This window comes from Eublepharis macularius, chromosome 12, assembly GCF_028583425.1.
Source record: "Eublepharis macularius isolate TG4126 chromosome 12, MPM_Emac_v1.0, whole genome shotgun sequence".
Taxonomy (NCBI): Eukaryota; Metazoa; Chordata; class Lepidosauria; order Squamata; family Eublepharidae; genus Eublepharis; species Eublepharis macularius.
In genome coordinates, this window is record NC_072801.1 from 20,777,810 (window position 1) to 20,791,610 (window position 13,801).

A 13,801-nucleotide genomic window follows, 5' to 3' on the forward strand; every position below is an offset into this window, starting at 1 on the left:
ACGCCAACAATCAATTAAAGTCAAGGTTCTGAAAACACAGACTTTATCCAGGTCAAAGTTAACCTGACTGCTTCCTTCAGATAACGCATACAAGATCAGAACATAACACTATGGCCTGAAGAATCTGCTTTTGAAAGAGAAGGATAAGCTGGAAAGTTTATACAGCGTTGTATTGCTGTAGCCAGTCTTACATGGATTTTACTCTTGCTTTGTAATCCCTTTGTGCTCCATTATGGAACATGGATCATAAACAAGCTTGTATTTGTTCCCCTGGTTTCTTTACATATCATTTAAATGTGGGGCATGACCAAGTTAAATCCACTTCTGGATTGTGTTAAACTCAACCTCCTAAATCCTAGAGGACCAGGTGCTGCAATCCCACACCACTCTCCTTTTGTGGGGCAGCTTGTTGCTTTAAAGCTTACTAGTCAGAGAAACCGCAAAGCAGCAAACCTCATGTAGTTGCCAAAGGCATTTATTAGCTTTACACAAGATAGTCACAAATAGCTTACAACTCTTTAAATAAGTTAATATGCACTTTTGTGGAATGTGTTTCCATATTGTCAGAACAACTTGTCAGAACAAGCCATCTCCATTATATACTGTACATAAGGCAGAGAAGTGCGCAATACCTTTTTAGGCAGTTCAAGTTTTATTTCGCAGTCCTGTTGACAAGTGCTTTTCCTTTTAACTTGCAGCCCAGTTACCCCAGTCACCTTTTCTAGAGCTGCTGTCCACCTTTCCACTTCTTAGCTTTGCCCATACTCTATCCTAAGAAACTATCACTACCTATTCATGTTGGCCCTGTGCTCAGTAATTTAAACATAAGTTACGTAAAAGGGGCAAATCTTGTCTTGCGTTCTCGATCTTAATAGATTTGCTCAGCCAAGGAACAGAGCGGAGGACAGCAACCTGCCAATTCCCTTCTGTCTCAGCATCTTCCTGTATTCAACTAAATGCAACTTTTCTCGAACTCTAAATGTTACAGGCCAATGCACTTGCTAACGTATGCTCCTACAAGCAGCAGAACCATGTGTCGTGTACGGACTCCCCCTCCCACCCAACACCGTATCCTAAATAGTGTATATATTTCAAGGCTATTGACACTGCACGCCCTTTTAGAGACAGAACACTTGCTACATCGAGGGGATTTCACTGCATGTAATGGGCAGTTACTGGATTAAGCCCACATGTTGCAATACTGTAATTTCCCCCCAGGTAGTGCTAAAGCATCAGAAGTTAGCATGTAAGTTCACTATGTTGCAACTTGGAATGTTTTGTACAAAAATGGATCCAAGCACAGAAACTCAGTGAGCTGAAGAGCCATCACTGGACATATTTCAGGCTTGAAGAGAAAAAGCAGATGCTACATTGCACACAACGCTGGAAGCCTTTTTTGCTTGGTCCTCTTTGAAAGGACTCAACAGCTTCTGAAATCCAGAGCAGAACATTTGCTTGTGGAAACAATTTAATAGCCTCTTCCTAAAATGGATCTTTAAACACTTACAAAACTGAAAACACATGCCAAGGGAACTCTATTAACAAAAACTCTTTCCCTTTTAGGCTAGGCTGGCTTTTCAGGAACATTGATCCATTGAAAGCAAGTCTAACAGTAAGAGATCCATTTGGACTTACTAGTAAGTTATAAGGGGGAAATGGGGGGGGGGGGTAGTTCTACTTATAATCACAACTTGAAATATCACATCCTTTTCTAAATGTTGTGATTTATTTTACAATTACTGTGTTTCAGTGGCTGCAGCAGTTCCTATTTCTTAACTTTTGGCCACAGGATTGACCTTGACAGAATAACCTAATCCAGAAGCAGCAGCTCCACACAGAACACAGCTACTTTTTGGTTCTCATATCTGCAGGCTGAAATTAATGCCCTGTACTAGAGAGGTCAATTGAATATAGCAGTAACTTGCCAATTTATCTTTGTTAGTGGCTCCCTCTGAGCAAGTCCATTTATCCTTAGCTGGAGAAAGCAAATACTTTGCAAAATGCACATAACCCACTTAAGAAGACCCAACCCATTATTCAAGAGAACAAAAAACAACCAACACACACTCTAGAATACAGACGTTCAACACCATGCTTCATACAAATGACATCAGAGAGCAGCTTCAAAACTTGTTCTAGGGTTATACATATTTATGTCGATAAGGAAATGCCAAGGATATTAAGGCAGAGATGACAGCGATGGATACTTTGCTCTGTGTTCATCTATTTCACGCTTGGTTTTCTTGATACAACTGAAGATTTCCTTGAAGAGAAGTTTGTACTCAGGTGCAGTGTTTGTTGGTAAGCTGGCTAGATCAGCACTCGTGCCTTCTGATTCTCTCATGTTCATGTCCAAGCGCCTGCTGCCTACACTGACCTCTTTAGCATACTGCTTAGAGGTCTGCACAGCTTTGTGTTTCACAGACTCCTCATCCATCTGGCACTTCGACAGGAGTTCCTCATACTTGACCTTCAAAGCGTTATACTGGGCATCAACCTCATTAAGCAGAGAGATGCCCCTTTGCTTTACAGCTTCGGCCCTCCTGATGCAGGTTTCCTCATGCCCCTTGAGGAGGTCTCCACCCACTGTGCTACCCAAGAAGGTCTCACTGCTGCTTCTTTTCAGAGCCCTTTTGTCAAGTTCTGGAACAGTTAAATACACCCCATCTGAAGGGCTCCGACTCGGCTCCTTCTCTAGAGTGTCTTTCAAGGAAATAAAAAAGGACTCCGGAACAAGCTTTTCCACCCCGCTAACAAATGGGTTTTCACACTGGAATATCTGCCTCATTTCAACCACCTCAGCTTCAAGCTCTTCAGCTCTGTTGCGGTATAGATCAACATCCACCAGTCTCTGCTCAAGGTCACAATTCTCCTTCAGGACAAGGCTGTACTCCTCCTCCATAGTTACCCTCTTCTGTTTTTCCATGTCAAGCTGGGCTTGCAAGAGAGTCACTGCCTTTTTCAAGTTCTGGTTTTCTTCCTCCAAAGGGCTCAGCTGTGTATCTATAGAAGTAATTTTTTCTGCAAAAATATGATCATAAACAAAATACCTGCCAAGAAAAGCCCACCCCCAAAAGATATACATTATTCTCTGAAAGTCTCACTTGTACTGTTTTTAAAGCGATCATTAATTGCAGACAAGCTACCAAAGTCAAGGAACTGGCTGTATGTTATTTCTGTAATGCTAACTGTATCTTCATGGCCAGTGCCCAAAAAGATGGTGGGCATTCAAACAGACCAGTTTCTTTGGGCAGGTAAAGACTCTGGGGTGTGACACTTGAGAGCGATTTAATTGATGCTTCTACCATACAAGGTGTAATGCCAGCATCCAAGACTAAAATAATTCAAGTAATCACAACAATTATCAAGTACAGTTCCACTCAAGGCTGGTCCTTTGCAACATCAGTCAGATTTTTAGGAAGGGCTGTAACATTTACACACCTAATTCTAGCACCCTGACAGAGTCAGTAAGAGCCATAACACTGGCTGGTTTTAAACCATGCTCGATCATTTGCTGGCCAATAAGTACGGACAGGTTTTCCAGATTCTTTGAAACAAATTATCACACCACAGATTTGTTGCTGGAGTCAGGAGATTTTTAAAAAATCATTTTAGAAGTGCTTTAATAAGCTTTTAAAATTTATTTATGTTGGCTGCCTTTATGCTTTTTCAGCATTTGATCTGCCATAAATATTTCACAAGAGTATAGAATGGGGCACCAGAGGAGGGAGATATACATCTCTTAAAACAAAATTCATAAAGGACTGTTCGACATTGGTGATAATTTTTAGCAACACCTGAAGCTCTCTGCTTGTAAACCTATGCCCTATTTTCCCTGCTTCAAATACCTTACTCTAATACAGATCATCTTTCGCAGGAAAACACCACATTAAAGCGAGCTTGTTGCTTACTTGCGAAGATCATACAGTTCTTTCAGACATGAAAAGCTGTGAACAGATCTTGGCTGTTCAGATCTTTCGCGGTTCATGTGGCCCTGCCCAGAATTCTTCAGCTCCTCCACTTGTCTCTGGAGGTCATCAATGTGTGTCTGAAGACTTTCAATGGTCTCAGTAAGGCTATGGGTGGAAAAGAGAAAAACAAACTTGTCAAAGAAAACAAATGGACAGTCCTCAGCTCAGACACCTAACATTAAAGTTTTGGATTAGATTGGCCCTTCAGTGCTGAACCCATCGGATCATTAGTTGACCCTCTAGTAAAAACAGGAGCAAGCTGCAAGTTCATGCTCCACCTATTAAGCTGAAAGTGTATTAGGAGATTCTCAAAGAAAGAAATGCAGGACCGTACGGGCACAGAGGGTCATGTTCAATGAGATGCTCAGAGTTTAAGAGATGCTCCATGTGATTCTGCACTCAAATTAGTGTGGAAGGGAGAATCCAGTCTGTGACGCATTCCTGATCTAATCCTAAATAGAACCTGGGAGCAAAATGGCAACTGAGCAGGTCCTCAAATCTAGTCATTCTCTAGTAAACACATAATTTTGGGGCACTTCTCTTCAAGAAGGGTAAGTCGAGTCACACAGTACTGTGTTACCTTAAGATCTTTTGCTGTGAAGATCTGCTATCCACAACTAGTTTCTGATTAGCATCTTCTAGATCCCTGGCAGTGACATCGAGCTGTTCATAAACTTTGGCATGCTGGTCATTCATCTGACGCAGGAGTTCCACCTGTTTTGTAAGATACTACAGAAGGATTGTACAGTTAGCACTTTCAGTGCCATTACAGAATACGCGTTCTGAAACCAAATGGGACTGGAGGCACAATACAATTACCTTCTTCAAATAATTGTTGTAGGGCCACTCTGCTAGATTTACAGAGGTTTGAAGATCAGAGTTTGCGAGCACGTTACTGCGCAACTCATGCTATTATCAATTTACATAATAGCGAGGTCAAGACTTTATATGTGCAACAAATATTGGCATTTCCAAAAAGCCAAGATTAAACTGTACCTATAAAATCGAACTCCAGAATCATTACAGCTTAGTTTTAAACCTGATAAGGAGTTCCAGTGTTTTCTGACACACTTCCTGTTAGGAACTTTAATGACTTGAGTCTCTTGTAATTCAAGTCAACATGCTACTGATTTATTTAAACCTGTCTGAAATGCTCAGCATAATCCTCTTTAAGTACAGACTTATTTTTTAATTGGTGAGAGCTGCTTTGAAACAGCCTGGGGTAAAATATCTCCAGTTCCAGAACACTAAACAGCTAAATTTAAGCTGCTTTGCCAGAAACAAATTAGGGTGACGCTCTGAGTTTCTACAGCAATTTCCTATTATAAAACCCCATGTTTCAAGAATACTGTAATTCCAGCAAGAGGGCCCTGCGTACATCAAAAATAATGGAACTGTTAGATTGATTTTTTTTACTGTAAGATCCTCAAAGCAGCTTACACCTACAAGTTTAAATTGCTTCCCACCTAACTTCCTCTTACATTAGCTCTCCTTGGAATGGCAGTTACTCAGATGGTATACTCTGTGGTCCCTTCCTTAGAGATCTTACAGTGCAATCCTAAACAGAGTTACTTCAGTCTAAGGGGATTGATTTCAATAGGCTTGGACTGGAGTAACTCTGTTTACCATTGCACTGTTAATCTGTAAAGAAGATTGTCTCCAACATCCAGTTCTGAAGTCTGGTATAGTTACAAGTTACTCATTTTAAGATATATTGATTTAAAGTAGCTACTCTCATAAGTAGCCTGTTCATTACATAATCAAGTATTCCGTGCTGTAGAATTCTTTCCTTTTTTATGTGTGAAGTATAACAGATTGCAACTTAAATCTCATAATGCCACTCAGTCACCACCTTTACCCTACAAAACTAAATCAGGGAGTTATTAGCCCTGGTCATTTATAGCCAGGCTGTACAGAACTCAGGGTCACAATTCTAGGAGTAGCCAAAATCTCAGGGTAATCTAAAGCAGATTAACTCAGCCTGTTATCATGAAGACAGAGCATCATGTACAGTTTCTGAACCACAAATAGGTTCAGAAGTGCTTTAGCAAAATGTTCAAAAGAACTAACAGAAAAGCAACTAAAACAAAACATCTGATCATATAGTTTGCCTTGAAAGTGGAAAGGATATGTACATTAGTTTTCTGTGCAAGAAGATTGGCCTCTTGGCTGCCTCCAGTATCAGTTACTGGGATAAGAGCAATGGGTCTGAAGAATTGTGGAGTTCTTCTCATTAATATGGTGCCTTTTACCGGTCCACAAGTCCAGCCAGGACAGCCAACTGTTATTTCTGCTAAACAGCTGTAAAATCTAATACCACCACAACTTTTACTTTAAAAATTACTAGCCTGATGACACCTTATCCTGCAATAACAGGGAAGCAAGCATGAAGTAAACATATCATCTTAAATCTCAACTAAATTTATAGTTTATTTAAATCTGTTTTGTAACTGGGCATAGTTGCCTTTTCAAATATTTAACAAATACATAATTACTATCCAGCAAGACATTTTGTACTGAAGGAATTTTATAAAGTGTGCAGAAGTTAAGAGCAATCCATAATTCCTGCATATTTGGGAAGGAGTGCCACAAAATAAACATGGGACATCATATTTGAACATCTTATAAACACCATGCATTTGCTACACAGAGAACAGTTCAAAATTCCTATCCAAAAGAATGTGTTACAAAAAGTCAAGAGGCCTGACAGGTTTTCCAAAAACAGTAAAATGTCCCTGAGCCTGAGATGATTTTGGCCCCTTGGCCCCACTTCTTCCCTACAGTCCTCCAGTTGCTGTCCCGCAGGAGCAGGATTTTAAGGGACATTCAGAACTGCAGCAAGGGGGTAGGTGAGAAACCCACACTCCAGAGACAGAAATCCTTTCTGTATGTGAACATTTCTGGTGGATCCTAGCCTAGTTCTATGGCACCTTTGAAGGCAAACACCTTCAGATGTCAAGAGTCCCAAGAGTAGGGTCCACTTTCTCAGATGCAGTTTTTCCCTCTGGTTAAAGACTGGCCAAAGCTTAGTGTAGACTGTGCTTTGAACGCAAGTCTCTGAGTTCAGTGCTGGCATTCTCTGGGAGTTTGCCTCAACAAAGGTGAATTGCTACCCTGAAATCCATAGCCAGTCAGAACAGCCAAAACTGGGCTGGATGGACTTTATACTTGTCCTGTGCCCTCTGCCCCCAGTCAGCTCAAGGTATTCCCCTCCCCACCCCACCATGCATGAACAGCCTGTAGCTGTCTTGGGTTATAGATTTTAAATCTCTTTAATATTAAAAATGCAACATGTTCACTGCAAGAATAATTGCTCTATGGCAGTATGCGTTTTAGCTGCCATTTACAAATTTTATGGCAGTACAAACAATAGATACGACAAATATACATGCTACAATAAGGTTTAAACAAGACATTTTACTGTATTAATCAGGACTTAAACACAGCTATGGCTGATGAGAATCACTGTATTTGAGTTTGGTATAGAAATCATTCAGCTACAGGTTCAGAGCTGTTCCCATATGTGTAGTAATACCTGATTAAGGATTCCCCTCATGTTGAAAATAACCTGTAGCTATGCAGGCTGATACTACATGTAATACGTTACTCTTTGAACTGGCACAAGATGCCTTTTTGGTTATGCCACCAGCTCAGTTACACAAACCCTTAACTGAAGAAATAGGCAATGTGTGTGTACTGCCCACACTTCAATATGGAGAGCTACAATTAGGGGTGGCTGTTATATAGGGACCCAATATGACGTAGGGGGTTACAGCATCAGACTATAATCTGGGAGAGCCAGGTTTGAATCCTGACTCTGCCATGGAGCCTCTGGGTGCTCCTGGGACAGTCGTTCTCAGCCCAGCCTACTTCACAGGATGCTGTAATCTGCTTTAGATCCCTGTTAAAAATAGGCTGGGGTAGAAATAAAAATAATTTCCCACATAAACACAGTTATCAGTTGAACATAGTGTGCTATAGTTTATATGCATGTTTAATGTATATTAATCTCATCTATCTCAAAGAGTAAAGTAAGAAGTTTAAACAAAACCTACCAGAGATGTTATATACCACTAACAGTTCCCCCCTCTTGGGATGTACTAAAATCTAAGGTTGTCATTAAAAAAACCTTCAGCAGTTTGGTGATGCACTTCAAAGTACTTCAGATACCAACAATGAGATCATTACCTCCATATCCATCCTCTCACTACACTGTTAGCTCCCTACCCATGTAATTTAAACATTTATTAGCCATCTTTCCTCCAAAGGTGCTCCACATTTTGACATTGATGTATGTCTAATAATTATGCTTTGTTTTAAGATTTCTGTAATCCCAGTCCTATTAATTTGCTTATATCTTATTGCGCTGACTTACATTGGGTCATCCACCTTGAGTCTTAATGAGAAAGACATACTAAATATTCTATGAATAAAATATTGCAAATGGGAGCTAAAAATCAGCAGCTAGCTTCTGGGAACCTAGTGGGTTTGTGGCAAGTGAGAACTTACAGTTCATAATTCTCTCTCTTCATTCCTACATTAAACCAACTCTAACAGAACAGCAGTCATGTCCCTACAATGTTAACAGGGCTGTATGTTACTCAGCCTTGCTTTTCAAGTGTTCACCTCTATCTCCTGTAGTTGTTCTTGGTTGGTTGCATACATCTGCTGTAGAGATGTCTCCAACTCTGTGTTCCGATCCAGCAGCGTCTTCCCAAGTTCAGCAGCAAGATGGAGATCTAAAAATGAATTACATGCAGTTTATTTTCAAGATTATCTAGAATACTGACTAAAACATGTTGTTTGACAAGTTAACGATAAAGATTAACAGAACCTGGAAGAATCCTGAAAATTAAGATCTACACTGGAAGCCTACTTTTTAAATTCTTCTTGCTAACAACTTTACTCCTTAATACACCATTGTGGAAAGCAAAGGATGTGAACAGTTTGAAGTTCTTCCAGGATGTACATATTTCTAGTGGCACCCTTTGAAAAACATGAAACACCAAGTGCTCTGCTACTGCCTACCCCAACTTGTTTGCATACAGCTGGCACAAAGATTATCTGTCAAATTCAGAGCTCTGCAAATATTAAACAAATGTAATTAATTTTTGCCAAGCATCCATTATATAAGAGTTCACACACTGCTTTTGCCCATTAACAATTTGGTGCAGATATTCAGACTTAGGTTGGTTACTAAAAGATTTAAGATGTTTTAATGACACAATTCCTGTTGGCATTAAGTGTATGTGAGACATTTATATGCACTTACATGTCTTACGTACACTTAATGCCAACAGGAGTTGAGATCTGAGATTCAAAAACGCCTACATCCTGAACACCATCAGAAATTGGTCACTATGACAGATTCTCTGGACCTTGTATATCTCCTCAATTCTAAAAGTGAGCATTAAAAACCTGCATTACTAATTTGTGACATGACATGGTCCTGACGCAGCCCTTCACCACGCTGTTGTGCTATTTGTAAGCATGACAGTTTGTCAAATCTTTCTAGTAACTGTACTTTCAAAGACAATGTAAACACTTATTTTAAGCAAACTTGTTTTGCTCCATTTCATCAATTTAGTTGGAATTGTGACATGCTGGAGACACAGCCTTGTTAGGGATTCAATAAAGATCAAAGTCCACACCAGCCTTGGGTACCAAATTATCATTTTTATTTATTTATAAACTTGCCTTTTTCTTCTAGCCCAACATACAGATTTCTGCTCTTAAGTAGAAACTGCTTCTACAAGGAATTCTTTATAGGTTAGAGTCAAGTTTTACGGTTGCCACCTTTCCCCTATAAAGCTGCTATGTCTTCAATAGCTGACCTTGGGGTGTGAAAAACTGCTCACTTTCCATGGCACCCAATATTTTTCTATCAACAGTTGAGGCCAGCATGCTTATGGCTCCCAAAATACAGAATATTATTTCAGATGGTATACTTGGGATATTGCTGATGTACACAACAGATTGGTATGCTAGTATTTCTCACGGGAAACATCCGAGAAACACAATTAGTATTTCATTAAGAAACCTAATTCCTTAAGAAATTTCACGCTAGGCTACTTTGTCATTTTGTCTGTTTATTTAATGCTTATCACTAACATTATACAGTACCCTTTAGCAAATTAGGAAAAGCGGCTCTGCCGCTCATTATGCTATAATTACTACGTCTGGAGAGTCCAAGCCAAAGCAAAGCTGTCTTGCATTTACACTGAACAGCAATTAAGTAATGAGCAAGCTGCATCAACACTTGCTGCTGTAACTAGGAGAGCCAGACACTAGATCACCCCTGTTCTCTAGTTCTAAATTTTAACAATAATCTTCATAAGTAGTTTGATGACATGTATATGTTGCTTTTCATTATAAACATTCCTAAAGTGGTTGACAGACAATTGAAATGATAAACTAGAGTAAGGTTATCCTCAACAGGAGTTCAGTCTAAGGAATGACAGACAGGAGCCTCTACTCTCTAACCCTAATAATTGGGGGCAGGGTGGGGGAAGCTTTCAGTTAATGTGTTGTAGAATAATATTTTTATATTCAGGTACAGAAAACATTAAGCCCTTATTTTAGGAAGGCAGCAGAGGTTTTAAAAGTCTCAAAATTTCTACTCAAATTTGCTCTATGTGATTCTAAACATTCTACTGCATCTTGAAGGATAAGACCATATGAGGCTTACTGTTGCAAGACAGAACAATACACAGAAGAACAAAGTATTGCTATAGAAAGCAGCGGCTTCGCTCAATCAGTTTTTCTCCTTTTACCATTGAGATTCTCAATCCAGGTTAATTGAGGGAATGCTTCTGGAAACTAAAAATCTATTTGGAGCTTTGCATTTCTTCCTACCCACCTGCCTTCAATTAATACCAGTCACATTAACATCAGAGAATTAAAGAGGTAGCAAGCCACAATAGGCTGCCTAAGGCAACAAAATGAGTAATTAAGTTTCTCACTGCAACCCTCAGTGTGTAAGTATAAAATATAAAGGAAACAGATGCTGTCCAGTACACTCGCTTGGATAACACTCTATTAAATACAATACTGTTATTTGTCTGCAAACTCCAACTTCAGAAAATAGGCTTTAGTGCCAAATATAGTTCTCAACACAGAATAAAGTAGAGGTGTACATTTTTATTACTTCTTAACTTAGAGTGATGAAAGTATACAGTCATATTTTTTGATGAAGAGGTTTAAAAAAGTCTTGATTTGTTATAAAATGTATCTCTTCAGCTATAACTGCCCATTTGACAGGAAGACTGCCATAAGAATAATTGAATGTCATAAAATTAGATCTTCAGCGCACCCAGAAGGGACAAAGTTCAAGCCAACACTCATTAATGGGGCTTCAAAAGCTAACAGTGGCGTAACAGACAGCAAAAGTATTAAGTACGTCTCAGACACGCACTATTTTTAAGTCTTCCGTTCCAAATAAGCCAGATAATGGGGACAGTTCAAGGTACCTCCTGCACACTATTTAAAGAATATGCTTTATTTTAGGCAAAGGTGTGCACACAGCAAGTAAAACAATTTACTGGCTTATGTCAAGGCAGCAGACATTAAAGAGCCCAGACAAGAGATTATCGAATAGACCAAAGGACCTTTGAAAGCAGGTATTAAACTGACTGGGGGAAAATGCCTCTTAGCGTTTAAAGCCAGTTCTATTACCAACATCCAGAGGTGAACCATTACAACCTTTTCATGATAATGCTGCAACCAATGGCCTCTGAGGTAGAAGGGCAAGTCTAATGCTTCATCTCTGGACAAGACCAAGCAATGGAGCTGCACTTTAATACTTCATTTGCCATAGGAAAGGCTCTCCGTTCACTGCCTCTGAGACCCCACAGCCCTCCTACAAGTTCCATACATCTTCCGTTCCTAGCCGGCCTTCCCTATTTATACATACACATATTTCAGTGACACCCAGTAGTTCAGCCAGCTTTATGGCACGTTTATAGATCCCACCATTTCTTGAAAAATGTTATATTCCCAGAAACTTCCTAAAACCACAGAGCTCTAGCTTAAAATGGAACAAAAGAGTTTTAACCTCTGAAGGCAACCTTGCTGAAGCCAGTAGGATGGAAGTAAAAAGCTGAAGGACTTCAAAGTACCTCCAAGTTTTTCCAGTTCAAATGAAATTAACTTGTAAGCGTTCTCAACCTGCAGTGTGACTTGGTTCAACTCAACACTAAAGAATCTTGTGGCACCTTGAAGACTAAAACTTATTGCAATGGTGCTTTGTTGAACTACAGCCCACTCTCAGATGCACAAAGTATTACTCTCCACTGCCTAGAAAGCAGGCCTTGTTCACATAAACATATGTTACCATAAATGTGTGTTGCTCACTCCATAATGTGCCTTTTACCGCAAGATTGTCATTTGGGCAGCAGCCAACATACATAGCACTGGAATTCAAACAAGAATTTCAGCTCCTTGCAAATGAAGATCAAAAGGGTGGAGAATGCACATTTAATACTTGCTGATCTGGAAGGGTCAACCCAGAAGTGCATTTAACAGTCTCAATCCCACACGTCTTATGCAGAAGCTCCATACTACTGGACACAAGCATTCCCCTCCCAGCTTTCTAGGTGCTCTTCTCTCATCTCCCACACTCCTTCCAACTGCTCCCCCCCACAATATACATGAATAATACCTTCAGGCCAATAACCTCAGCTCTATTGGAGGGGGGAAGCTTCCCAGCAGTTCCTTTCACACATACACAACCAAGTGAAGAGGTCCAAAGGCCCATAACCTCTTTCTGCCTCACCCATTTACATTGCACTTTAGTCTTTAAGGCATCTGGGGTGGGTTATGAAAGTGGGGAGGGGTCAGCATCCCAGTATGGTGTAGATGTTCCAGTGTCTGGAAGGATCTGGGAGAGGACAAAAGCTCACTGGACAAGCCAGTCCTACCCTCTCAGCCTAACCTACCACCCAGGGTTGTTGTTGGGAGGACAAAAACAGGAGAAGGATGCTGTGAGCCACTTCGGGTCCCCAAACAAACGGAGAAAAATCATACCAAGGGCCTGGGGGAAACACAGAACTCCTGACCACCCAATTCTCTGAAGGAGGGGGCAACGAGACGACAGGAAAGTTATTTTGCCAGAAGCTCCGTCGCTTCTCCTCGGGTGAGGCACGAGGTGGGTCAAAGTGGGAAGGCTCGAAGGAGCCCCCCCCCTCAGTCCACTCTTGCTACGCTCAGAGGCACTGTTCTGCGCGCCCCACAAGCGAGGAGCTCCCCCCATTCACCTCTCCATGTCCTCCTCAGAAGGCAGCGCCTCCCTTCCCTCCCTCCTCGGCGCCTCCCCTCAGCCTCCCCTCCTGCCTATTGTCCGCCCCCTCACGCCCGCCACCGCCCCGGCTCGCACCTTGCTGCAGGTCCTGCTGGTCGTACCAAGGCTCATCGTCTCGGATCTCGAACTCCTCCACCAGGCTGTCCGTCAGCATCGCGGCGGCGAGAGCTTCAGCCGCCCCCAAAGGGATCGCCGGAGGCGGCAGCCCAACGTCCCGCTTTCCTGCCCCCTTTCTGTCGCGCCTCCTCACGCCTCGGCTCGCGCGCCTTTAAAAAGCCCTCTTCCGAACCCGCCCGACGGCTTCCGGACTTTACCGAAGGCGGCGCTGCCGGCCGCCGCCCCTCCCAACCCAGCCCGGCAGCGCCGACGGAGGAAGGAAGACAACAGAAGCCGCTAGCCGCCCCAGCAACGTGGCATGCCGGTTGGGACGGCCGGCGATTTAAAACAAGGAGACCTCCTCCGTCGAAAGCCTCCCTGAGGAGAGCCAATGACAGGTCTCGCTCTGAGGCGCCGCGGACAGCCCTCGACCAAT

At 41.6% G+C, this 13,801-nt stretch overlaps 1 protein-coding gene across 2 annotated transcripts; it reads right to left on the bottom strand.

Annotated features, from left to right (window-relative positions):
* Window positions 1–459: 459 nt before the first annotated feature.
* Window positions 460–13,663, bottom strand: CDR2 (cerebellar degeneration related protein 2). Of its 2 annotated transcripts, none has more exons than XM_054992811.1 (5): window positions 13,371–13,663; window positions 8,598–8,710; window positions 4,552–4,700; window positions 3,912–4,076; window positions 460–3,050 (listed from the first exon to the last, which is right to left on the bottom strand). In XM_054992811.1, exons 1-5 carry the CDS (start codon window positions 13,378–13,380, stop codon window positions 2,180–2,182), a joined length of 1,308 nt encoding a protein of 435 aa, XP_054848786.1. In that variant the 5' UTR covers window positions 13,381–13,663; the 3' UTR covers window positions 460–2,179. The 2 variants fall into 2 exon arrangements, with proteins under 2 accessions (XP_054848786.1, XP_054848785.1); XM_054992810.1 differs by having other exon boundaries at window positions 13,345–13,663.
* Between the last annotated feature and the right edge of the window lie 138 nt (window positions 13,664–13,801).